At 39.3% G+C, this 25,150-nt stretch overlaps 1 protein-coding gene across 1 annotated transcript in view; it reads left to right on the forward strand.

Annotated features, from left to right (window-relative positions):
• The window catches only part of Dhc93AB (Dynein heavy chain at 93AB), a 780,004-nt gene that overhangs the window by 525,057 nt on the left and 229,797 nt on the right, over positions 1–25,150 (forward strand). The window contains exons 39-45 of the mRNA XM_068228295.1: positions 483–684; positions 1,749–1,973; positions 6,857–7,067; positions 7,157–7,284; positions 10,632–10,780; positions 10,865–11,067; positions 18,446–18,525. Of these exons, the coding sequence (XP_068084396.1) occupies positions 483–684; positions 1,749–1,973; positions 6,857–7,067; positions 7,157–7,284; positions 10,632–10,780; positions 10,865–11,067; positions 18,446–18,525 (1,198 nt within the window). The remainder of the gene's footprint in view (positions 1–482; positions 685–1,748; positions 1,974–6,856; positions 7,068–7,156; positions 7,285–10,631; positions 10,781–10,864; positions 11,068–18,445; positions 18,526–25,150) is intronic.

The raw sequence follows: 25,150 nt of genomic DNA on the forward strand, positions 1-25,150 counted from the left end.
AGTGAAGAAAGAGAAAGAATTATTGTTGTTGTTGTTGTTGTTGTTGTTGTTGTTGTTTAACATCTCTTGAATTTCCAACATTCTTTTTAGACATAGGTTATGGTCTATTTGTACTTTAACAACAGAAGCCAACAACAGTTCTGAAACACTGACCTTAACCAGGATTTAATCTATTAATCTGGGAACAAAATATTTACAATTAACCAGCTGAACCACTAAGCTCTCCAAAAAGAAGCATCATCATCATCATCATCATCATCATCATATCATAATTCTTGCTTTGACTATAAAATAATAGAATATATAAAAATTTTTGTGATTTTATGTTCTTATTAAAAATTTCATCATGTTGTTGTTACATTTTTCATCATACAATAATCTGCTTACCAGAAGCAGTGATCGAAGTATTATTCACCCATATGACTTTCCTGATTTTCTTGTATTTCTACTTCATACATAATGAGATTTTAAATTTCTTTCAGACCTTGTGCTATGGTGGTGCCTGATTTTGAACTGATATGTGAAATCATGTTGGTAGCAGAGGGTTTCCAGGATGCTCGTATTTTGGCTCGGAAGTTTATCACACTGTATACACTGTGTAAGGAACTTTTGTCCAAACAAGACCATTATGACTGGGGCTTGAGAGCCATCAAGTCAGTACTGGTAGTCGCAGGATCCCTCAAAGTAAGTGTTGTTATCGTCTTGTGAAGGTAATACAATAATTTATCATATGATGGATAGAAAATTAAAGAGGGTGTTCAGAAATAGTGAAGTAATGAACAGCGGTAAAGTAAATGAAGGAACTACAGTTTTAAAGTTGAACTGACAAGGTAATTTAATGGGCCTATCTTGTAATGTATAGCTGTGTCTACAATATGTCATATATATTATATAACTTTATTTTGGAAGACATTTTCTATCAAAACTCTCTGTGTGTAAGTTTTTGTTTGTACACCCAGGCACTTAGAAAAGAGTCCATTAGCTACAATGATGGGTAATTTTCAATTATTATTTATTTGTAAACACTATCTTTGGTCAAGAAATTACTATCTTTGGGTTCAAAGCCCACTGTCGGCAGCCCTGAAGATGGTTTTCCGTGGTTTCCCATTTTCACACCAGGCAAATGCTGGAGCTGTACCTTAATTAAGGCCATGGATGTCTCCTTCTCCATCCTACCCCTTTCCTATCTCATCATCGCCATAAGACCTATCTGGGTTGCTGCGACATAAAGCAGATTGTAAAAAAACAAAATACCGTATTTACGCGAATAATCCCTGCCACCGAATAATCCCCGCACCCTAACTTTAAGTAAGCTTATTTTGAAAAAAAGAAATGCCAACTTTGACGCAAAAAAATGCATCCCAATTTCGTGCCTCAAATTTTTTTTTAATGTGCGGGTATTATTCGCGTAAATACGGGTATTTACGTGAATAATCCCCGCCACTGTATTTACGCAAATAATACCCGCCACCGAATAATCCTGCACTAAATTTAGGAAGGCTGATTTTGTAAAAAAAATGCCAACATTGACGCAAATAAAACCCGCACTCCAATTTCGTGCCCCAACATTTTTTTAAAAAAATGTGCGGGTATTATTCGCGTAAATACGGTGTTTGTTTCTACAAAATTCTCTTACAGAACAGACTCTGCATAATGAATTTTGAATGTACAATGGTAATGTAGTGTTTAAATAGTTAGAAATGGCTGTAGAGAATTTCTTCTCAATTGGTTGAATGTTATTTTACTAGCGTGGTGACCCTGGTCGTCCCGAAGAACAAGTACTGATGAGAGCCTTAAGAGATTTCAATGTTCCGAAGGTCGTAACTGACGATGTTCCAGTGTTCATGGGACTCATTGGAGACCTCTTTCCAGCTCTTGATGTGCCTAGGAAGCGAGATATGGACTTTGAACGAACAGTGAAACAAGCAGCAACTGACTTACAACTGCAGCCTGAAGATAACTTCATTCTTAAAGTAAGAACTACTTTATTTTATAATCAAGTCTGCTGTTGGATTTCTTCATGTGGTTTGAAGTAAAATTCTTTTGCTTTGTAATGTGACCATCTCACAATTGGGAATGTTGTCTTTAATTCAGACTCTAAATATCAAATTATCTTTTTTTCTGTACAACTGTACAAGATGGCTCATTGTTGGTTTTCATTCTGCGGACTGGCTGAGAGGTGCATATCTATGATTATGATGCAGGCTTAAACAGAATGTTACATAATATTTATATTACTTCAGATAAATGAATGAAACTTACTGAAGAAGCTTACCTTTGATTCTAGTAGAGGACGGTTTGAAAAGTTCTCGGAATCACCACTAGATGTCAGTGCTAGAGCAACAAGGTTGCCGCGCAATAATCACACATCCTTTGTGAGTGAACACGTGGCGCATCAGTGCTCTAGCTGCAGGAGTGTGGTAGTGACGACTCTTTGTCGTTGTTCCCGCGTAGTAATTTGTGACAATGGAAGAAACTGAGATTCGAGCAGTGATTAAATACTCTGTAATGAAAGGTATGAAAGCAAAGAAAATTCATGCTGACTTTCAGAACACACTGGAGGACTCTGCGCCTTCATTTTCAACTGTTGCCAAGTGGACCAGTGAGTTTAAATTTGGTCGGGAGAGCTTGGATGATGATCCACGTAGTGGACGGCCAAAAAGGGTTACGACCCCAGAATTTATCGCAAAAGTGCATAAAATGGTCATGGAGGATCGTCGACTGAAAGTGCAGGAGATTGCTGAAGCTGTAGGGACGTCTTCTGAATGGGTATATTATATATTAACCGAAGAATTGGGTATGAAAAAATTATCCGCAAGATGGGTGCCGCGGCTCTTGACATTGGACAATAAACGCACCAGATTGGAAATGTCCAAACAAAGTCTGGCCCATTTTCAGTGCAACCAACAAGATTTTTTGTGCCGGTTTGTGACTACAGATGAAACTTAGGTCCCCTACTACTATACCCCAGAGACAAAACAGCATTCAAAGCAGTGGAAACATGCTGATTCACCACCACCAATGAAAGCAAAGGCAGTGCGTTCGGCCGAAAAGGTCATGTCCTCAGTTTTCTGGGATGCAAAAGGCATTCTGCTGATGGATTATCTTCCTACTGGCCAAACAATTACGGGGCAATACTATGCAAACCTCCTAAACCAACTACAGGAAAAGATACGCGAAACAAGGCCTGGTTTGGCAAGGAAAAAGGTCATCTTTCATCAGGACAACGCTCCGCCGCACACAAGTGTTATTGCCATGGCAAAACTTCATGAACTGGGGTACGAATTGTTGCCACATCCACCTTATTCACCTGATTTACCATCAGACTTTCATCTATTCCCCAAGCTGAAAATTTTCCTCGGTGGACGGAGATTTTCTACAAGGGAAGAACTGACAGCCGAATTGGAAAGGTATTTTGCAGGCCTGGAGGAATCTCATTTTCGAGATGGGATCAAGGCATTGGAACATTGCTGGACCAAATGCGTTAGTCTACAGGGAGACTATGTTGAAAAATAAAAGCAGTTCCACCGAGGTAAGATACTTAATTCTAGTACATTCCGAGAACTTTTCAAAGCACCTACGTACTTCTTGGAGGTGTGGTACTTACGGATTCAGTAGGCTGTACAAGAATGTGAAGAAAATTGTCTCCAAGGAAATAGTCTACTACTTTGGGAATACTTATCCCATTATTTGCCAAATATGTAAGGCCAGTAATGATTCTCTGCAAATGTTGAAGTCCATCCATTATGAAGCAGCTGCTATAGCCTTGTCACTGAACGTGCAAAAATATTCGTGCTGAGTTTCCGCAGGGTAATTTATGCAATGGTACAGATACTTAAGGTCTTGAAATGCACTTGCAGACATCATTTTGTGTATAGCCCCATTGTTATAGCGGGGTCTCTAATTCTTGCCATACCAGTTCTTATCCTAGTAGGCATTCCCAATACTAGCCACGATTGTGAGGCATGAACTGGGGTCACCTCTGTTGACTTATGCTGCCAATACTGGTTTCTGAGATCACTTGGTATAGCTGTTGCAGACTGATGTTGATCATGAAACTCTTTCATGATCAGAGACATTGTCTTATTCCATGGTGGCCGTGCAGAGGGAGGCGACTGTCCTCCTCTTGTTTCAGTTTCAGCTGCCACTTGCTGTCAAACAGGGGGTGGTGCTATACCATAGGTCCGGTATGCCTTTTCAAAATTGGTTGGTGTGAGGCATCCAGAGATACGACATGTCTCATTTAAAGCAGTATCTACTTACTTGGAATGCACAGAGTTGACCTATACAGGACAAACATACTCAGCTGCAGAGAAAGAATTTGCTAAGGCTTTAGTTTGCATAGTTGCTGGATGTGTTCCCTGTGGAGACCCTGTTAACATCCTAACTAAGTCCCTTGCTCTAATCTTCAAGCTTTAGGGGCAGATGACCTTAGATGTAAGGCCCCTTTAAACAACAAGCATCATCATCAACATCATCATCATCTATCTTCAAGCTGACAGAATGACAGTGCCTTATAAATGTAAGTGATCTCTCAAGTTGAACTCTAAGGTGAAATGGCGTATGGCTTTTGGTGCCGGGAGTGTCTGAGGACATGATCGGCTCGCCAGGTGCGGGTGCATCCTGTGCGTCCGTGATGAGGATGAAATTATGATGAAGACAACACATACACCCAGCCTCCGTGCCAGTGAAATTAACCAAGGATGGTTAAAATTCCTGACACTGCCGGGAATCGAACCCGGGACCCCTGTGAAAAGCCAGCAGACTAACCATTTAGCCATGGAGCCGGACAACTCTAAGGTACTTGTCAGCCAGTATTATCGTGGAGGTGTTCTAGCCTTCTGTTATCACCTTTGTTTGTCCACCACCAGTTTCATTCTCTACATTTTTCTTCTTTTTCTTCTTCTTTTTCTTCTATATCTTTTCCCGCACCTTGTGGGGTCATGAGTCTAAACAGTGCCACACGTATGAATTTGGCCCTGCTTCATGGTGGGATGCCCTTCCTGACGTCAACGCTATGTGAAGGGAAGTAATCACTATTGCGTATTTCTCTGGTGGTTGGTAGTGTGGTATGTTGTCTGGATATGAAGAGGAAAGTATTGGGACAAACACAAACAACCAGTCCCCCAGCTAGAAGAATTAATCCCATGTGATTAAAATCCCCGACCCAGCCGGGAATCGAACCCAGGACCCTTTGAACCGAAGGTCTCAATGCTGACCATTTAGCCAAGGGGTAAGATAGTTTCATTCTCAACATTACCCTCAGTAAATGAAATTGAACAATAATGATTGCTTTTGAATTTATTTCTTCATATCTCTTATTGCTGAAGTAATGGTACAGAACTCTCATTTTTCGAGGAAACCTCTCATCAGTCTGCCACTGGCTGACTTCCCTGCAGTGTCTGAAGCCAGGTTTACAAAACATCCTAGCAGTTGCTTCTGAGAATTGTCACTTGCTTATGTGTACATGCTTATGTACTAAGTATTCAATTGGAAAAGGAAGTATACGTTGAACAGAAACATTTTTAGGTGGAATTTTACATGAAACTGATAACTATAGAAGATACTTTATGAGATTTTCTCTTAAATGTCCTACAAATTCTTACATTTGAAATTTGATGAAAAAGTAGCATACAACAGGTTCAGTTTGTGATATACAGAGAAGGTGGAATATCCCCAATTTTATCTTCAGTTAAAACATGTCTTTCCTGCTTCCTCTGCATATTACTAACTGAACCTATTTTACACCAGCCCCATGGTGTAGGGGCAGTAAGCCTGTCTCTTAACCCAGATGCCCTGGGTTCAATTCCTGGGCAGGCCAGGGATTTTTACCTCGATGTGAGGGCTGATTCGAAGTCCACTCAGCCTTCGTGATTGGAATTGAGGAGCTGTCTAATGGTGAGGTAGCGGCCCCAGTCTAGAGATCCAAGAATAACGGCCGAGAGGATTCGTCATGCTGGCCACACGTTGCCTCGTAATCTGCAGGCATTCGGGATGAGCAGCGATCACTTGGAAGGCCAAGGCTCTTCACGAGCTGTTGTATCATGAGGTTTGTTTGGTTGAATCTATTTTATGCTACTTTTTCATCAAATTCAAAATGCAAGATTTTGTAGGAATGCTAGAGTCAGAATATTTGTGAGCAAACTTCCTCTAACACATCTTCTATTGTTTTTTTTTTTTCATGTAAAATTCCACCTAATAAATTCATTGTTTAACGTATACTTCATTTTCCAATTGATTACTTAGTATATAAGCAACATACACAATAATACACAAACAACAGTGACAATTCTCAGAAATAACTAACTGCTGGATGTTTTGAACACCTGGCTTCCCATAATATGGGAAAGTCACCCAACAACAGAGTGATGCGAGGTTTCGTCATAAAATGAGAGCTTCTTCTACTGCTTTTCCCACGTCTGTGGGGTCATGGGTGCGAACTGTATCGCACATGTGGATTTGGCCCTGGTTTACAGCCGGATGTTCTTCCTGACGCCAACCTTATATGGAGGGATGTAATCACTATTCCGTGATTCTGTGGTGGTTGGTAGTGTAGTGCGTTGTCTGAATATGAAGATGAAAGTGTTGGGACAAACACAAAACACCCAGTCCCCGAGCTAGAAGAATTAATCACATGTGATTTAAATCCCCGACCTGGCCAGGAGTCGAACCTGGGACCCTTTAAACCGAAGGCTTTAATGCCGACTATTCAGCCAATGAGTCGGACTTCCTCATAAAATGAGTGCATTTTACTTTTATCTTTGCTTATGCCAAAACAAGATTGACTCAGGTATGTAAAATGGAGCTAAAATTCTTATTGCACAGTAGCTTATATTCTGTTCAAATATTTCTTTAGGTGGTGCAACTAGAAGAGCTGCTCGAAGTGCGACACTCAGTGTTTGTAGTTGGCTATGCAGGCACTGGGAAAACTGAAGTTTGGAAGACCCTTTTCAGAACGTATCAAAATATGAAACGCAAACCTGTATTCAATGATTTGAACCCAAAGGCTGTAACAAACGATGAGTTATTTGGGATCATAAACCCAAGTACTCGAGAATGGAAAGATGGTAGGTCTAAAAGATAGATATATTTCTCTATTTTTTTTTTTTATGATGATAATCGGTGAGTGCTGGAATAATTTCTATCTCTGTTTCAGGACTCTTTTCAGTTATAATGCGAGATCAAGCAAACCTTTCTGGTGACAACCCAAAGTGGATTGTTCTTGACGGTGACATTGATCCGATGTGGATTGAATCTCTTAATACTGTAATGGATGACAATAAGGTGCGTTACAACTCTTGAAATTGCAATTGACTTAGTGCCATACCTCAAAGTGTAAATATTTCAAACTGAGAATTTTTTATATCGTAGAGGTTTTAACATGTTTGCTGCTGCCTGACGCACATGTGCATCATTGTATATGAATGATCCAGTGTTGTTTGTTTTTACTGGTTGGCACCATGATTGGGCTTTCTTCTTCTGTAACGGCACTTAGATTGAGGTTCAGGTTACATGTTAGGGTTAGTGGTTCGTGACCTGTTGCTTTCAAACATGGTGTAATAACAGATGAAAGTGGCAATGACAGTTCTGCTGGTCCTTCAAATTTCAGCACAAAAGGTAAATGCCAAAGGCATGAGGTTTTCAATTTACAAAGGAAAAATTAAATGTATCCTCCTAATTCAATATAAAACATAATTCCATCATTAGATGGAGCAATAAATTTCAAACATGTTTCGACTCATTTGAGCCATCTTCAGTGAAAAGGAGAGGGTTAAAGTGATCTACAAAATACAAGCTAAAAATGTGTTAAAAAACATAATGAAGGATCAAAAGAAAAAAACAAGAGAAACATAACAGAAATAAAAACAATAACAACATACAATATTTACATCACTAGATGGAGCAATAAATAACTCGCTGAGACAAATTCAGTGAAAAAAGGGTTTAATATAAAACCTAATTGAATCCAAAAAGTGTGCTAAAACTAGGAAGAAAATAAAGTAAAATAAATGATACAGGCGGAAATGAAATAATAAGTGCTAATGGTGAGGTTGTGGATCTTTTAGTCTGAACATTTTAATTTCATAACAATCCAAAAATAAGACGAAATCACTGTGCTGAAAATTCAGGTTGACAGTCTTTGTAGAAATACCATCACCACGAATGGCTAGGAGGAGAGCGAAAAAGCTTGAGAAACCAAGTTTGAGAGGCGACAACATGCCAGGTGAAATGTGTGTGATAAGTGATGGAAAAACACAGATGAATTTAAAATTTTAGAATAGCAGCATTCTCAATTTCTTCTCAATTTAGTGGTCCTATTCTCAAAGATAGTTTCCAGTGTTGGCTAGGTGTATTTGCCTTATTTTAAATGGTTGGGTGGGCAGTGACAAAATTGAACTTGTATTGTGTAGATTACTTTAACCCCCCTTATTTCACTGAAGATGGCTCAAATGAGTCAAAACATGTTTGAATTTTATTGCTCCATCTAATGATGGAATTAGGTTTTGTATTGAATTAGGAGGATACATTTAATTTTTCCGTTTTAAAGTGAAAACCGTCAATACAGAATGATTCTAATATCTTGTAAAGGCATGAGGAAGTGATGTAAATTGTGCCATGAAAAGGGGAAAAGAAATGATTATTGCCCTCAGTTCCCTAAAATCCTACACTTTGCTTACTGTTATAACTTAGCAGTGGGTTTATTTATTGAGTCAAATCATACATACAATTCAGTTTGATTAACAAGCAAAGAATCTCTACAGTTTTTTTTAATCCTTCTCTTGGGAGTCCATAGTCATGGCCCTCTGGATAGTTTTCCCTGTTAAGGCTCCTATGGTCATCTTTGGCACTTACTTGAGGATTTACCGTTATTGCTGTTCATGTTGCAAATAACTAAAATTATTTTCATACTGCATCAAAAACCAGTTAATGAAGGATATTTTTTAGTGCGAAAGATTATTACATAACAATGTAACATCATTTGGTACAGTGCATTGTAAATATACTGTATTAATAACACACACATTGATGATGCACGTATGCGTCTACCACCACCTATCGTTCTCCAGTACTGCTGATGCACATGTGTACAGGTATTTTTTTACAAAATGGCTGCCAGTGATATTTTGTTTTGCAAGGCGTTATCATTGCATTCCTTGTTAAAGAGGAAATATCTGCTGAAATTCACAATAGACTTCAGTGTGCACTTGGAGGTGTGTACATAGTCACTAGCAATGTTACAAGATGGGTGGAACTCAAAAATAGAAACCCAAGCATGCAAAATCAGCCTTGTAGTGATCGACCTTGAACTGCTTCCACTGAACACAACATGGAAAGAGTTGACAACACCATTAAAAAAGATAGTTGTATCTCTGTGTATACAACTGCAGAAAATCTTACAATAGGCCATGATACAGTACAAGAAATGATTGTAAGCTTAAGTTATCAAAATGTTTGTAACTGCTGGGTCTCACAAATATTGAAGGAAAATCACAAAATTTAGAGAAAATCTGTAGCTCAAGGCCTCCTACAGGAATACTGAAATGAAATAATTGCTTTTGTGTCAAGTATCATAATAAGTGACGATAGCCAGCTCCATCATTAAGAACCTAGAAACAAAACTGCACAGCATAAAATGGCATAATTGGAATTCACCAGCAAAATGAAGAAAGGGGAAACAGTGTGGTCAATTGGGAAAGTTGTGAGCTTCATCTTCATGGTTGCAGCGGGGAGCATTCTGGTTGATTTTTTCTTGAACCTGAGGAAATGCTTCATAAGCTCCACGGTGCTCCATTGTGTGATATTTGCTTGAAAGGAAGAGATCTTTTTCAATATGATAATGTGCCTCCTCACTTTGCTCATTTCACCAAGGAAAAAATTGGAAAAATGAATTTGTGCCGCATTCTACCTACCATCTCGACCTGACACCCTCTTACTATCGTCTTTTTATTTTTGTGAAGGAACAGATGCTAGTTTACTATGATATATTAGAGAACATACAGAAATCAGTGCATCAGTATCTGTAGGCTGCTAGAACTGAGCTCTTTCACTCTAAGAGGTTTTTTTTTTTTTAATTTGCTGTTTACGTTGCACCGACACAGACAGGTCTTATGGCAACAATGGGGTAGAAAAGGGCTAAGAGTGGGAAGGAAGCGGCCATGGCCTTAATTAAGGTACAGCCCCAGCATTTGCCTGATGTGAAAATGGGAACCATGGGAAACCATCTTCAGGGCTGCCAACAGTGGGGTTCGAACCCACTATCTCCCGAATATAAGCTCACAGTTGTGCGATCTTGTCCATACAGCCACCTTGCTTGGTTCTAAGGGTTTTTTCAAACTTAACGAACAGTGGCAAATGTGCACAAAGAAATGGAGATTATGTTTAAAAGTTAAAAAAATCTGTAGACTAAAATGGTGTATGTGTTTTTTTCAATAATAAGAAATTCTATTTCATGAAAAATTATTGCTCCATAGTTTCAGTTTGCATGCTTTTATTTAGCAACAAGTACACACAATAGTTTGATATTGATAAAGTAAATGTTTGTATCACAGGATAAATGCTAATCAAGCTAAACCTATATTTTCAATGTATTGAACATACTAATCTATAATCATACATCACATATGTTACAGATCCTTACTCTTGCAAGCAATGAGAGGATTGCCCTCACACCAACCATGAGGTTACTCTTTGAAATATCAAACTTACGTACAGCAACACCCGCAACTGTCTCTAGAGCTGGTATCTTATACATCAACCCCCAAGATCTTGGTTGGAATCCGTAAGTTGTTATTGTTTACAGCCACTGGCTTTGAGTGATTTACTTGACCAATAGAGTTAAAACATGTAAATGTCTCATTTGTAGGTTTGTGACAACATGGTTGGAAACTCGCACAAATCTGTCAGAGAAATCCCACCTTGTAATACTCTTTGATAAGTACATTCCTCCTTGTCTCGAGAATATGAGAGTACGCTTCAAGAAGATTACACCAATTGCGGAAATTTCACACATTCAAATGCTGTGTCATTTACTGAATTGCCTGCTAATTCCCGCTCACACACCTCCAGGTAAGCTGTTCTTTAACACGAAGAAACTTATTCTTCCTAATGATATTAGATAATAGGAGATAATCATAACATAAAAATTGATCATCAGAAGTAGTCTTCATTGTCCTATTGAAGAAATATCATGTTTGCACATATGATGAAACCTTGATAGCACATTCCTCATTAAGACATTTTCTTGCTTAGCACGTCATAAATTCAAAGTCCTGATTCACATCGTATTAAACCTTTCTGCTCGTGTGTCGACCTGAGGTCGACAGCCGTCACTTAGCGTTATAGCTCGTGTGTCGACCCTGAGTCGACACAATGTTTCGCCGCTCATTGCTAGGTTACCTGGCAAGCCAGGACTTTTGTACTTCGTTTCGTAAGTCCTGGTCCCTTCTTGAAACCGAAAGAAACAAAATAGGAGTGTTTTAGTTTCTCTTTGCTTGGCAAAATTGCTCCGTTTCCTTGACAATGGAAAGCAGTCGCGTGAAGCAATATGGCGGCGCACAGTCTGACCGAAGCTGAGATTCTTGCATCTATTTCGGCTGATTTTGTTGATAGTGACCATGAAAGTGATGAAAATTTTGAATCTAGCGATGAAAGTGATATATCCATTAGTGATTCAAGTGATGATATCGATATCAGCTTCGCAAGAAATCATAGAGGAGGCGGTAGTATTATGACTCATCCCGGTCCCAGTCATACAGTGCTGACTTCAAATATACCTTGGAGATCGTGGAGAACTGGTGATGCAGGATTACCCTAATTTCCTTTCAGGTTAGTCAGTGGATTCATAACTTGTGGCAATAGACCTAAAGTAGAACTAGAGTACTGGCAGCTATTTTTTACTGATCAGTTGCTAACCTCTATTGTCCATGAGACGAACAAATTTGCCGAAATGAAAATACAACAAAATACTCCACTTCAGAAGAGATCTATCTGGTTTTCTTGGAAAGCTGTGACTGTAGAAGAGCTGAAGGCATTTTAGAAGAGCTGAAGGCATTTATTGGTGTAATTATCAACATGGGGATGAACAGCAAGGCAGAAATGCAGGATTATTTTAGTGAAGACTGGTTGGATAAGCAGGTGTTCTACAAAGATGTGTTCTCTAGAGACAGATTTCTACAGATATTCTGGAATCTCCATCTTTCTTCCCCTGATGCTGATAGGGCAGGTCCACAATCTAGAGGTTCGAAGGTCAGAAATATAGTGTCGTACCTGGACACAAAATTCAGGGAACACTTCATTCCAGGAAAGAATCTGAGTGTTGATGAAAGCACTGTAGGCTTCAAGGGTCGTCTCGTGTTCAAGTTTTACAATAAACAGAAACCAACAAAGTGGGGACTCCATATTTATGTACTGTCAGACTCGAGTACCGGATACGTATGTGCTATTGAACCATATTATGGTTCAATAACCACACAATCACTTGTTAGGCAAGATTTACCCTTCACTTGCAGGATAGTTATTCATTTGGTTACAAAAGTTTTGCAAGCCACCAACGAAACTGGGTTTCATATCTTTACGGACTGGTTCTATACCAGTTACGACCTTGCAGCTGAGCTACTGACACTAAAGGTCCATATTACAGGCACTGTAATGGTAAATAGGAGAGGTCTGCCATTACAAGTGAGAAAAGCTGCAGCAAAGAGAATGAAACAACATGACATTATTGCACTCCGAACAGATAACACTTCTTGCTTGGTTTGGAAGAACAAGCGAATTATTGCTATGCTGTCCACTTTCTATGACGATTCCACTCAGCCTGTGCAAAAAATAAGACGTCAAGGTGCTGAGGAAATTGTAGAGAAACCTACAGTCGTATGTGCTTATAATCAATATATGGGGGGCGTTGATCTTTCTGACCACTATGCTAGCTCATACCCATTCACACGTAAATCAGTGAAGTGGTGGAGAAAAATGTTCTTCTGGCTTCTGGAGATCACAATAGTGAATGCCTTCCTATTCTTCAAAGAAGGTAACAATGGAATCACCCATCTGAAGTTCAGGAAAAACTTGGTAAGACAACTTGTAGGAAATGTGTGAAATACACAGAGCAGGAAAAGGGGAAGACCTCCCTCAATGGATGAAGAAGTGAGGCTGAATGGCAAGCTACATCTGCTGTACCCCTATCCTGAAAGAAAAACTAAAGATTGCAAGGTTTGCAGTGACAGGAAAGTTGTTGGAGGTAGGAGAGAGACAGTCCATTTCTGTAAAACCTGTGAGAAGCAACCAGGGCTCCATCCAGGCATTTGCTTTGAACGTTTCCAAACACTCAAGGCATACCGTTAAGAAAGTGAAAAACATTATTTTGTGCATTGTAAATACCATAAATTAATTAATTTTGTAGTTCCTTCCTGTATATATTGTTACAACTAGTACTTAATACAAGTTTAAAAAATGAAGAATGCTGACAGAAATAAATACGAGTGGGGAGAAATCAAGACTTACAAATAATTCGAGTGGAAAGTGTTAAATCTGTATAAAAATACCTCACTTACCATGTCACAAATTTTTGCTATTACGGCTTAGTACAATCAAATTTTTCGTAGCTCTGAAAATGTTCTTTGTCATACCTTGTGAAAGGAATGTGATTTCCAACACAGACAGAGCCCTCGCCATAGAAGACAGTTCACAGAAATTTGCGCAAAAATGGGAAAAGTCCTTGAATTCCTGAACATTACAGGGTAAAGTACACCTTCGGAGAGCAAGCCGTTAGGTTCAGGACAGTTCCATTTTGCTTGCTGGTTTTCAGTGATGTTGCTGAATAACCCGGCAAGCCTGTTTGTGCTTGTATTTTGTATTCCATTCAGAAGTTAGAAATTAATTTAGTGATAAAGTGAAGGGCAGCTAATATTTGACGTGCAATAGCCTACTTATGGATAAGGAACATAATCGTGTGGAGTTGACTAGAGTGGTGCATATTTGTCATGTGGTAGCCCAGTTATGGATACTGAAAATGTCGTGAAATCCCCTACTAATGAAGACCAAATTAAAATCCAGGAAGTGGACAGGAATCCCCATCTTTCAGCGGTGGCAGATATATTGAAAGTTGAAATTCACACCTTCGAATTTTGACTCAAGTCGATCGAAGTGTTGTCATATTCAAGATGGCAGTCAAAGTACTTCTCTCACACATGGCGAAGGTTATCCTCCAAATAATTCATGGCCCAAGAGTGTGACCAGAAAACCATGCTTAATAATCCACTCATCTGAAATATAAGGCTTTAGCTAACATTTGTTTTAGAAAGAGTACAATCTACAGTAATATGTTGATACTTTTATGGGTCACAGTGGAAATGTTTTCATATTTGTACAATTGCCTTTATGTTCCACTGATTCACGTAGGCCTTATGCTGATAATGGGATAGAAAAAGGCCTATGTGTGGGAAGGAAGCGGCTGTGGCCTTAATTAAGACATAGCCCGAGCATCTGCCTGGTGTGAAAATGGGAAACCATGGAAAACTATCTTCAAGGCTGCCGACAGTGAGGTTTGAACCCACTATCTCCTGATTGCAAGCTCATAGCTGCATGCCCCTAACCACACAGCTAACTCACTTGGTGTTTCCATATTTGTCTGGTGTTTTAAACACCTTTTGTTACACTGTTATTTAATAAGCTCCACTGGAAAAATGTTCATATTTGTTTGTTCATCTTTTCTTAACCACTGTATTGCTCAGATGCTAACATCACACTAGGGGTCTCTGCAAAAAGTTTGAATCTTACAAAATTTTGGATACCAAGTCCACCTGATGCACTTTTCTGGATAAATGCCCCCCTCATCTGAGAAACATTAACAAAATCTGTTCTAGTCATGGCATGCAACCAAATAAATAAGCATTCTGCAAATTAAAATTTCCCATTTTCCATAATTTTCTCTGTATCATGTTCAGTAATGCAAACAAAACACTGAAGTTTACATTTACAGTCCAGGCCCAGTTTTGCAGCTTCAACGCGTCTGCCCTTACCCCTCCTATTTGAGTATAACTAATCTCTGTTTCTCCTCATCTGGCAAGCAGTTTGGGCACTCATGTTTGTTTTTCTCTTTCTTCCTCTTTTGGCAATGCCCTCATTATCGGCAAATGGTGCGACATTCTCTGTCTCATTGTCAGTGGTGTCTGCTTTATTGTCTGGAATACTTGGTGGAGGTGGAGCATAATTTCCATTGGAGAGGCAAGCCTTTAACAAAAACATCATGTTAATCTGTATAATTCAACATTCCATGCAAATAATAGTAACTGAAAAATGGCTTCATATAGATGTCTTAAGTTAACTAGTGAATAATAATTGCATTTGAAAATATATAAATACAAATTGCTCACACAATATTTCTACTAAACACAAAGTATTATTTTAGTTTTTTAAAAAATTGCTTTTCGCAATGGCAAGTACTGGGTGTTTGGTGTACACAATGGTAACTACTGCAGATACCGTTTATCTACATGCATAAGTTATTTTGAGATTATGCATTTTTCTTACCTTAGATTTCCTGTTTGTCAGCGGTAATTCAATATCCGCTGCATCTGGTTCATAGTCCGGATCTCTGTCCAAGTCATCAAATTCTGAATCACTATCTTGAAGCAACTGTTTTGGTATGATCTTGCTAGAAACAGCAATGCTTCTTTTCCGCAGCAAAATTCTCCCTGCTCTCACCTGTGGTATTCATCTCATTTGGGACCACCTTACTATGACCGACTTCAAAACCCTAGAAAGAGTAAAAGCCAGATTCCTGAAAAGAATACTGGGGATAGCAAAAACAGTGCCGTCAAGATTAGCGTATATGCTTGCAAAAGAACGCTTTTTCATAAAAGATATGAGGTACATCCTACAGCTACCATCTACACCACAAGCAGAAGAAGTCCTTAGGAAAAGAAAGGAAACACAAGAAGAAATATGGCCGGAATTTTTCACAACAGAAGCCATTCTAGACCGAAGATGGAGTGGACCAAACCAGGTTTTGCGTAGTGTCATTACTAGACTATCTGTACATGGATTTCTCCATAAATTGTGCGTGAAAACATACTTCCATGACCCAGATGAAGACTGCTTATGCAAACTATGCAACAAAGTGTGTGAGCGTTATCATTTTACAATTTGTACACAGAGACACAAGACTCTAAAGGAATACAGCAAAGAATAATGTATTTTGTATCTATTTGATCAGTGTGTACTAATTTTATGCACGTTTGTGCACTCTTTCCTTAATAATAATAGTATCATTTACGGGTGACTGTGGAAACAAGAACTTCCTTTGAGCAGCCATCTTGTAGTAGATAACATTATTTACGCGAAACAACTGCCAGGTACCATAACTTTGAATCACTATCTCTCTGCCATCCGTTGACCATTTCTGAAACCAGTTTTAATGTATGATCAGGCTGTATGTTGCTTTCGTATGGCCATGAAATCTCAGTTTCTCACTAAAGGTCAGGTACCATTATTTACACCTGAATGCCTTTTATAATAATTATAGCTTTTAAATAAGAGCTTTGAAGTTCTGCTGCTTTGAGGTGTCGAAAGATGGCCACTAATGGCTTTGTCAGTGAACCAACTCACAGTGTTTGAAATGTGGATGTATCACAGAATGTCAAGACCCCAAGGGCAGATCACATCACCAACGAGGAGGTACTCCGTTATGCTAGAAAATCGTGAATTCTTAACCCTTCAAGTTACAATAAATGGCCACATTGTTGACTGCAGAATGAGATTGAATTTGCCTGCCAGTATATTGAGTACACCTGTCACACAAAACCATGCATAGAATACCAGTGTTCTCCCCAGAAAGTTTCGTCAGCCGGGTGGCAGGATTGAGCAACTGGGCGGGGAATACAACGTTAAAGATGAATGTGATTAAATTGCAATGAACTTCCCTCAGGGCATTAATAATATCAGACAGGTAAATATTAACTCCAAAATTGGAACTATTTTAGTGTTATTAACACGAATAAGACATAACGATATAAATTGAATTTTTACTATTCTACTGCTCATTCATAATCATGTAACACCGGGCTTTACCACTCAGTTCCCTTGGAGTGCCATACGGGTTTGTGACGTCCTGGACACCGCTCGCACAGGACACTACGTCATAATCAAGCTAAACATTTACACTCCAATGTAATGGATGTAATTATGCTGACACTAATGGAAATTCGTTTAAATAAATAGTTTTACAGTATTTAAATTTAGGCCTAAATTTGGAACACCCAGTAACTTAAATATGTATTATTTATTACGCATACCTAGGTTTTGTTAACAGGGCGGTCTGTAAAACCGGCAGGGCGTTGTGCCCATTGAAAAGGTCCTAGGGAGAACACTGAATACTAACCGATGAAAATAATTCACTCATATTTTGCATTCATGTCATTGAAAGTTATGACTTACCGGTCTTAATTTCCTGAATGACTGCTGGGTGTGGTACATTTGTTTTATTTAAAATTTCAAATAGAGCAGTTCCATGTACTCTAAAACCATCGCATTTTTGGGTGGTGGATTGGACCCTAACTCTTCTTAAGTATTTCTGAAAGACCACTGTATCCACAAAATTGACGTATATTAAGATTATTGTCTTTATTCTCCTATTTTCAATTACTATGGTTCTTTTGCATCACAGACCATGCACGTTTGGAAGGACCTCGTGCAGCACTTTCTCATTTTCTTCAATGCTCTTCGCACTCTAGTAACTTTCTCTGTCGCTTTTACAACCCTCAAACGCAGATTTGTTTTCTGAAACATCATTGTTGTCATAACTGCGATCTAAAACACATTCAACAAGTGCTTTCAAAATTTCATAATCATTGCCATGATGCCAGTTCTACTGCATAATGAATACTGAATGCCGATGAAAATGAACTGTTGTTCAACAATCTTAGTGTCTCACAGGGTTACAAACAGCATTGCTTACCAACAGTACATGCCTTTAGTTTCATATCAATATGTATTGTGCCTGCTTATATTCCAAAGGGAATCTAATTTACAAAGATAAACGAGACATTGCATCACTACGAGCAAAGATCGTCATTTGATTCACGCGCCAAAACACAGCATGCACCTGCAGCTTGTCAAGTGATGTGAATGGGTTAAATAAACTGAAATTCACTTCTAAGCAGACTAATAACTATTGAAATCTCTAGACATGATATGGGCTTTTGGGCTTACGCCATGTCTAGAAAACAAGGTGAAACTCGTACAATTGTAGAAGACTTCCTCGGGAATAATCAAGATTTTCTTCGGATGACGCAGAGCAAAGTTCTCTGCGAAACGTAAAGAGTTTCACCTTGTATTCTTGACACGGAGTAAGCCCAAAAGCCCATATCATGTCTAAAAGTAAGGACTGTGAAGGTATCAATGTTAACATATTGAAATCTTGATAATAATTCTTTGTTTCTTCGTCTAGACTGTCCCAGGGAGTGGATTGACATGTATTTTGTCTTTGCTTGTGTTTGGGCATTTGGAGCAACTATGTTTCAAGATCAGGTATGTGAGCATTGCATAATTGTTCTCTTGTGAAAACTAGTAACTTGTTTAGAAAATAAACATTGATACAGTATTTGAACTTAGGTTCATATGTCTAATTTGATTGAGTTAAGTTGGATAATAATATAATATTTACCTGCTTTATATAACTGGATGCCGGGCTGAGTGGCTCAGACGGTTGAGGAGCTGGCCTTCTGACCCCAACATGGCAAGTTCGATCCTGGCTCAGTCCAGTGGTATTTGAAGGTGATCAAATACGCCAGCCTCATGTCGGTAGATTTACTGGCACATAAAAGAACTCCTGCAGGACTAAATTCCGGCACCTCGGCATCTCTGAAAACCATAAAAGAGTAGTTAGTGGGACGTAAAGCAAATAGCATTAATTATTATATAACTGGAGTCTGGCAGTTTCCTCAATATTCAGTGTATCAGTGTAATGTATCCTTATTAAATTCAGTGACCAAAAAATAATAAGCTCTCATTGGTCCAGTTTGGACATAACTTGGGTACACAGGCATACTATCAATGAGTGTGTAAATGAATCACATCACATTGATCTGTAACATCTACAACAGTTACCAGGAGACCACGTTTATTACAGCAATAATGTTATCAGGTATGTTCAAGACATCAAATAGGCAGTCAACACAGCAAGGGGATGTCACCAGACACAAGCCAGATTTTAAATTGACTGAATATTGAAGAAAACATCCATCACATATATGATTTTTATAATTTTCATTGTTATGTTGTGTTCTGCACAGACAAAGTGAGAGAATTGCCGTTCTTTGTTGCTATGCTGCGGAAAGGAGAGTAATGAGTCAATGACAGATAGATAGGCAGTTAATTGTGTCTAGGTTCTGCCTAGTCAAAACAGTTCAGAATGTATTATTATTTAAACTATCATTTACTTATATACACACTTCTGAAGAAGAGAATTTGTTTTCTTGAAACATGTACTTGTGTTTGTATAGAAGTGTGTATGTACATAACAGTTTAAATAATAATACATTCTGAATTGTATTGTCTAGGCAGAACCTAGACACAATTAACTGTTATAGTCAGTACTGACCATTGATGGCCATTATGGTCAAGTTAATAGATAGATAGGCAGACGGCATGTACCCGCTAGCCGACCGATGAGAGAAACTCACTGTGGTTTCATCATCTTAGATTACACTACCCAGCATGATTTTTGCGGCAAAGCATCTGATACATGATTTTAACCCCTCAGCGCCGACCTCTATACGTGGTATAGACCCCCTTTTCCTCCGTAGCCGCCGACCTCTATACGTGGTATAGACCCATACATGGTTTCGCATTTACGGCTATAGCGCGAAGAATTTTGGTGTTATGGATATGCAAATTGTTTTGTTTCCAAGAAGACATTTTCGGGTTTATCAGTGTTCTAAATAAGAATTGAAAATCGTTAAAGTGTAGTTGCTTTTGCAAGGATAAGTATTTGTCAATTATGTCTGAGCACCAATCCCTGCTTTTTTAATAGTCCGTTTGCTTCATTCCTACCCACAGAATAAAATAAAGAAATGATGATCTGAGAAGTTTGTCTTTTCGTGTGATGTTCTTTGCTCTAATTTTGTATTAAGAGTGCGGTTTATTTATTATATTTGTCTTTATTTCTCAGCTTGTAGTCTTTTTGTAACTCTCCACGAGTGCTCTGTGCAGGCATCAGTTAGTGCTGCTTTCTGTCATACGACACGAGAAGCACTTGTGCATGGTATATATCTCGTTTGAAAGACGATGTATCGACCTTTTAATCTGAAATATGTATCGAGTTGGTTTGATTCGTCATAAATGTTGTTCCCCTCATTCAGTTTCGTCCTGCCGCTTTCGGTACCGCTGCAGCTTCATCAGCTTGTGTGACGCACCGCGCTCAATGGCTGGCTCCTGCTGAGAGTAACATGCTTGAAATATAGTATAATTCAAATGAAAGTTTGGTCGGAAGTAGTAGTGGCAGTATTAGCAGTAGTGATAATGAAATAGATGATGTGGCTGTGGCCGATGCAGTGGTAAATAATGAGAGTGACGATGAGGAGGAACCAGTACTTGGAAATTTCGTGTAGGAGACTATAGATACGCATACATGTCAAAGGGAAGTTTTCAACAGTGAATTATGATTCCTAGATTCTCCAATAATATTTAGACAAGTCACAGGGACAAACATTCAGCAGTTATCTTATCAGTTTGAGCTGATGGAAGGTTTGTTTACGTAGTACAAAATACGCTTCTCGGGCGGGAAACGAAATATTCAAGGCCGGCGCGCATCAGATAATACAGTTCCAAGGTTGCAGGAAATACGTTTTATCAGGAAATTAGCACCTAAGAGTGAGAAATCCAAACCTCAGAGACGTTGTATCGCGTGTTCAAAACACGGTGAAAAGAAGACGTCGGTGTACTGCTGCCAGGAGTGTGCCTTGGGTCTCTGTCTCGAAGAGTGCTTCGAACTCTATCACACGGAACTAAATTACTAAGGAAATGTGAAACAATTATGTAATTATCTTCATGTACATAGTTCTACCATAAGGAATTCCAAATTTCGTGAATATCGGGCCACTCTGATACTAGTAGTAAAGCTTTAAGTGAATCAATGTATTTCAGTCGCGCGTAGTTGAAATCTCATCCGGCTGCGGGATAGGAAGCTCTTTAAACGGCTGCGACGCTGAGGGGTTAACTAAATAAGGTCTCCTGATTTCAGAAATGTCGTTGGTTCTATTGTATCATATCTAGTGTTTATGTTATTTGCCATTTACTGTCTGAAAATGTGTCATTGCGGCACAGTGCTGCTTTGTGATAACAGCGAATCTGCTGTTTATGGATTCCTGCAAGAGGAGCTTAAAGGCTGTACTAATTCATAACTGTAACATTCTAGCTTCGATTCCTGTGGCACATTCGGTTTCACTAAAAGAATTTTTACAGTATGTCACAATGCAAACTGTTTTAGATAAAATCAAGTATCATGAGTACCGGTGGGATGTGTGTAGTGACTTGAAGGTGTGTGGTATTGTATCAGGACAACAAGCAGGCTACACTAAATTGCCTTGTTATTTATGTGAATGGGACAACAGAGCTAGATGTCTACACCTTCCTGGACCAAGAGACAAGTTTTGACACTTGGTGTGAAAAATGTTACAAATGTTACAAATGCTTCATTAGTTGACCCACAAAAAAAAATTTTGCTACCGCTACACCTCAAACTGGGGAATCATGAAGCAGTTAGTTAAGGCCTTGGACAAAATTAGCCCCTGTTTCAAGTACAATGCAAGCAAATTTCCACATTTTTCTGATGCAAAAGTCAAGGAAGGCATTTTTAATGGACCACAAATTAGAAAGCTTCTGAAAGACAGAAACTTTAAAACAGACGATGAATGTCATGAAACTTGATGCATTGAATTCAATAACAGACGTCATAATGAAGTTCCTAGGAAATGTAAAGGATGAACAATACGAAACAATATTGAAAACGATGTTCGGTGATGGGAAAGAGTTGCGTAGAATGAGTCTGAAACTGCACTTCCTTCATTCTCATCTCGATCAATTTCTGGAAAATCTAGGGGCTGTTAATCAAGAGATGGGAGAGAGGTTCCATCAGGACATCAAGGAGGCAGAAAGAAGATACCAGGGGAGGTGGGATGAACCAATGATGGCCGACTACTGTTGGTGTTTGAAAAGAGAAGACAAACTTGATGCAGTCAGATGCTGGGGAACCAAGCGTTCATTCCAAACGGACATCTAGGACTGTCAATTTTGTTCACATTTATGAATTCATAACGATACGGAATAAAAGTTACATTGTTTGCTTGTAAATCACGTTTAAGTTTCAAAATAAAATGCTTTCATTGCCTCAGAGTTGTTTGTTTATGTGTTTTTGTGTAAATCAGTATTATATTACAATGAATGCTAAATATTTCATTGTAATTTTAAACTCAATAATTATTCATTGTATATAATAATTCAAGACAATATTCAACTATTTCATACAAAGAAATATAAATATTTCAAAAATTATCAACATTTTTCAGTACTTTTTAAATGCAATATTCAGGTCTATCTCTTGATTTGATATACCTATTGCGAGAAAACGTGACATGATACGTAGAAACGGACAACGGATTCGTGTTCAGTGACCCAAAATTAGTTAAGATCACCTATCACAACTCTTGCCGCAAGAAAAAAGTTTAAAAATGCTGGATTGTGTAATCAGTAAGAGGCACAAGCAGCATGGTTGCAATCAATCAATTAGTAATCAATGATCTGCATTTAGGACTCTAGCTCAGGTAGCAGATTTCCTATCAGTTGTTTATCTACCATTTTCTTAAATGTTTTCAAGAAACTTGGATATATATATCAAACATTTCCCGTGATAATTTATTCCAGTCCCTTACTCCTTTTTGTGATAATTTGCGTGTCGCAGAGCCTGAGAAGTCCCTTTATGCAACATCTACACTGCTGTTTGTGGAAAGTGTAACACCAAGACCAAGAGCTGTGATCACAATGCAATTTATTCCACATATTAGGGACATGACAAGACATAAATGATTACAATTACAGAACTGTACATGTATGGTGACCATATAAATTCAGTACAGCGTAGCGCCACCACGCGCTGCAATCAGAGCCGCCAGACATCGTGGCATGGAATCAAAGAGCCCCTGAATATGCTGCTGGGGAATACTCTGCCATGTGGTTTGTAGGTGCATCCATAAATCGCTTTTTTTTTTGCTAGTTGCTTTACGTCGCACCGACATAGATAGGTCTTATGGCGACGATGGGATAGGGAAGGGCTAGGAGTGGGAAGGAAGCAGCCGTGGCCTTAATTAAGGTACAGCCCCAGCATTTGCCTGGTGTGAAAATGGGAAACCACGGAAAACCATTTTCAGGGCTGCCGACAGTGGGATTCGAACCTACTATCTCCCGAATACTGAATACTGGCCGCACTTAAGTGACTGCAGCTATCGAGCTCGGTCATCCATAAATCATCAACAGTGGCTGCAGGAGGACCTGAACGAACTAGGTGCTGACCGACCATATTCCAGACATGTTTAATGGGTGACATATCCGACGAACGGGCAGGCCAGGAAAGCAGTGGTATCCATTGTTCTTCGAAGAAGGCGTGCACATTCCTCGCCACATGTGGCTGGACATTGTCCTGCTGGAATATGGGGTCTGGAACGGCCTGCAGGAGGGGCAGTGCCTCGGGCTGTAAAACCTCCCTGATGTAACAGTAGCTGTTCAGATTGCCCTCAAGACATAGGAGGTGAGATCGCATGTTATAGGTAATAGCGCCCCAAACCATCACACTTCGTGTTTGTCCGCTATGCTGCTCAACAATACAGCCTGCCCAATGGCGTTCACCACAGCGACGTCTAACGCGTATGCAGCCATCACTGTAGGACAAGTTGAAGCGGGACTCGTCCGAAAACACTACATTTTGCCACTCAGCACGCCAGTGTCGATGTTCACGTGCCCATTGCAGTCTACGGCATTGGTGGTTGCTGGTCAATGGAAGCCGGCGCAATGGCATGCGTGCCACCAGTCCGGCCCTCAGAAGACGGCGTCGAACCATTGATGCAGACATCTCCACACCCGTTGCAGTGCTCCAATGTCAAGCCAACACTGTGGACGAAGCTGTTCCGTCAGTTACGGCCATGCGGACAAGATGGCGGTCATCTCGCGCTGTGGTCACATTGTGTTGACCAGTACCCTGTCGGTGCTGTGTACAGTCCTCTTCTTTCCACTGGTTCCACACAAGCCTCACTGTTGAAACAGCATACCCTGTATGAGCTGTAATGTCACGGAATGACAGACCCATCTCCCGGAGCCCTATCGTTCTGCCCCATTCAAATGCACTCACCTGCTGATATTCCCTCCTGTGATGTCAGCGAGGCATAGTAGCACTTAGGTACATGTTTCCACTTCGTTTGATGGCTCCGCACTGACTAAGCATTGTGTAAAACTGTCCTGGCTGGTCACACACAGAAGGGCACTGCTGGGTCTACGTTCACGCCATCTCTTACTTCTTGATCTCTCTGCAATTCAAAACACTTATTATGGTTCCACTGTTCTACACGTCCTCTGATTTTAGCGTGTTTCAGACCATTGCTTCTGAGTGTTTCACTTTCTACAAACAGCAGTGTATATAAGGTAGGTGTTTTAAGCATGTACTGATAAAGGGGCTATGTTGAAAAGGGTGTATAGCAGAGTAAAATATGAAATTATCTTATTAGAACAAATGCTTCTTTTTTTTCATAAACAAAGGAAAAAAGTATGGCATCATGTGGCAGAAGTTTCACCATAATTGATTTGCCTTCTATATGTCCAATATCCTGACCATCAGTTATTTGTAGTGACTTTAAATTTAACATGGCAAATAAAACATTATAACACAGCAATATGATTCACTACTTACATTTTTGTAAGTTTGTATGTTTCTCAGGACTACAAATGCATGTAAGACAGCCACAAACCTTTACAGCTCTGAACTTCTTTACATATGCCTCTGTTTCTTTCCACTTCTGTTTTGGTTTCTCTTCACTTATATGTATCAAATAAAAATGCATGTATAAAGTAAATATTGTTCAGACTGAGCTCAATTGACTGCCTTTCACCA

The sequence above is a fragment of the Anabrus simplex genome, chromosome 6, assembly GCF_040414725.1.
Source record: "Anabrus simplex isolate iqAnaSimp1 chromosome 6, ASM4041472v1, whole genome shotgun sequence".
NCBI lineage: Eukaryota > Metazoa > Arthropoda > Insecta > Orthoptera > Tettigoniidae > Anabrus > Anabrus simplex.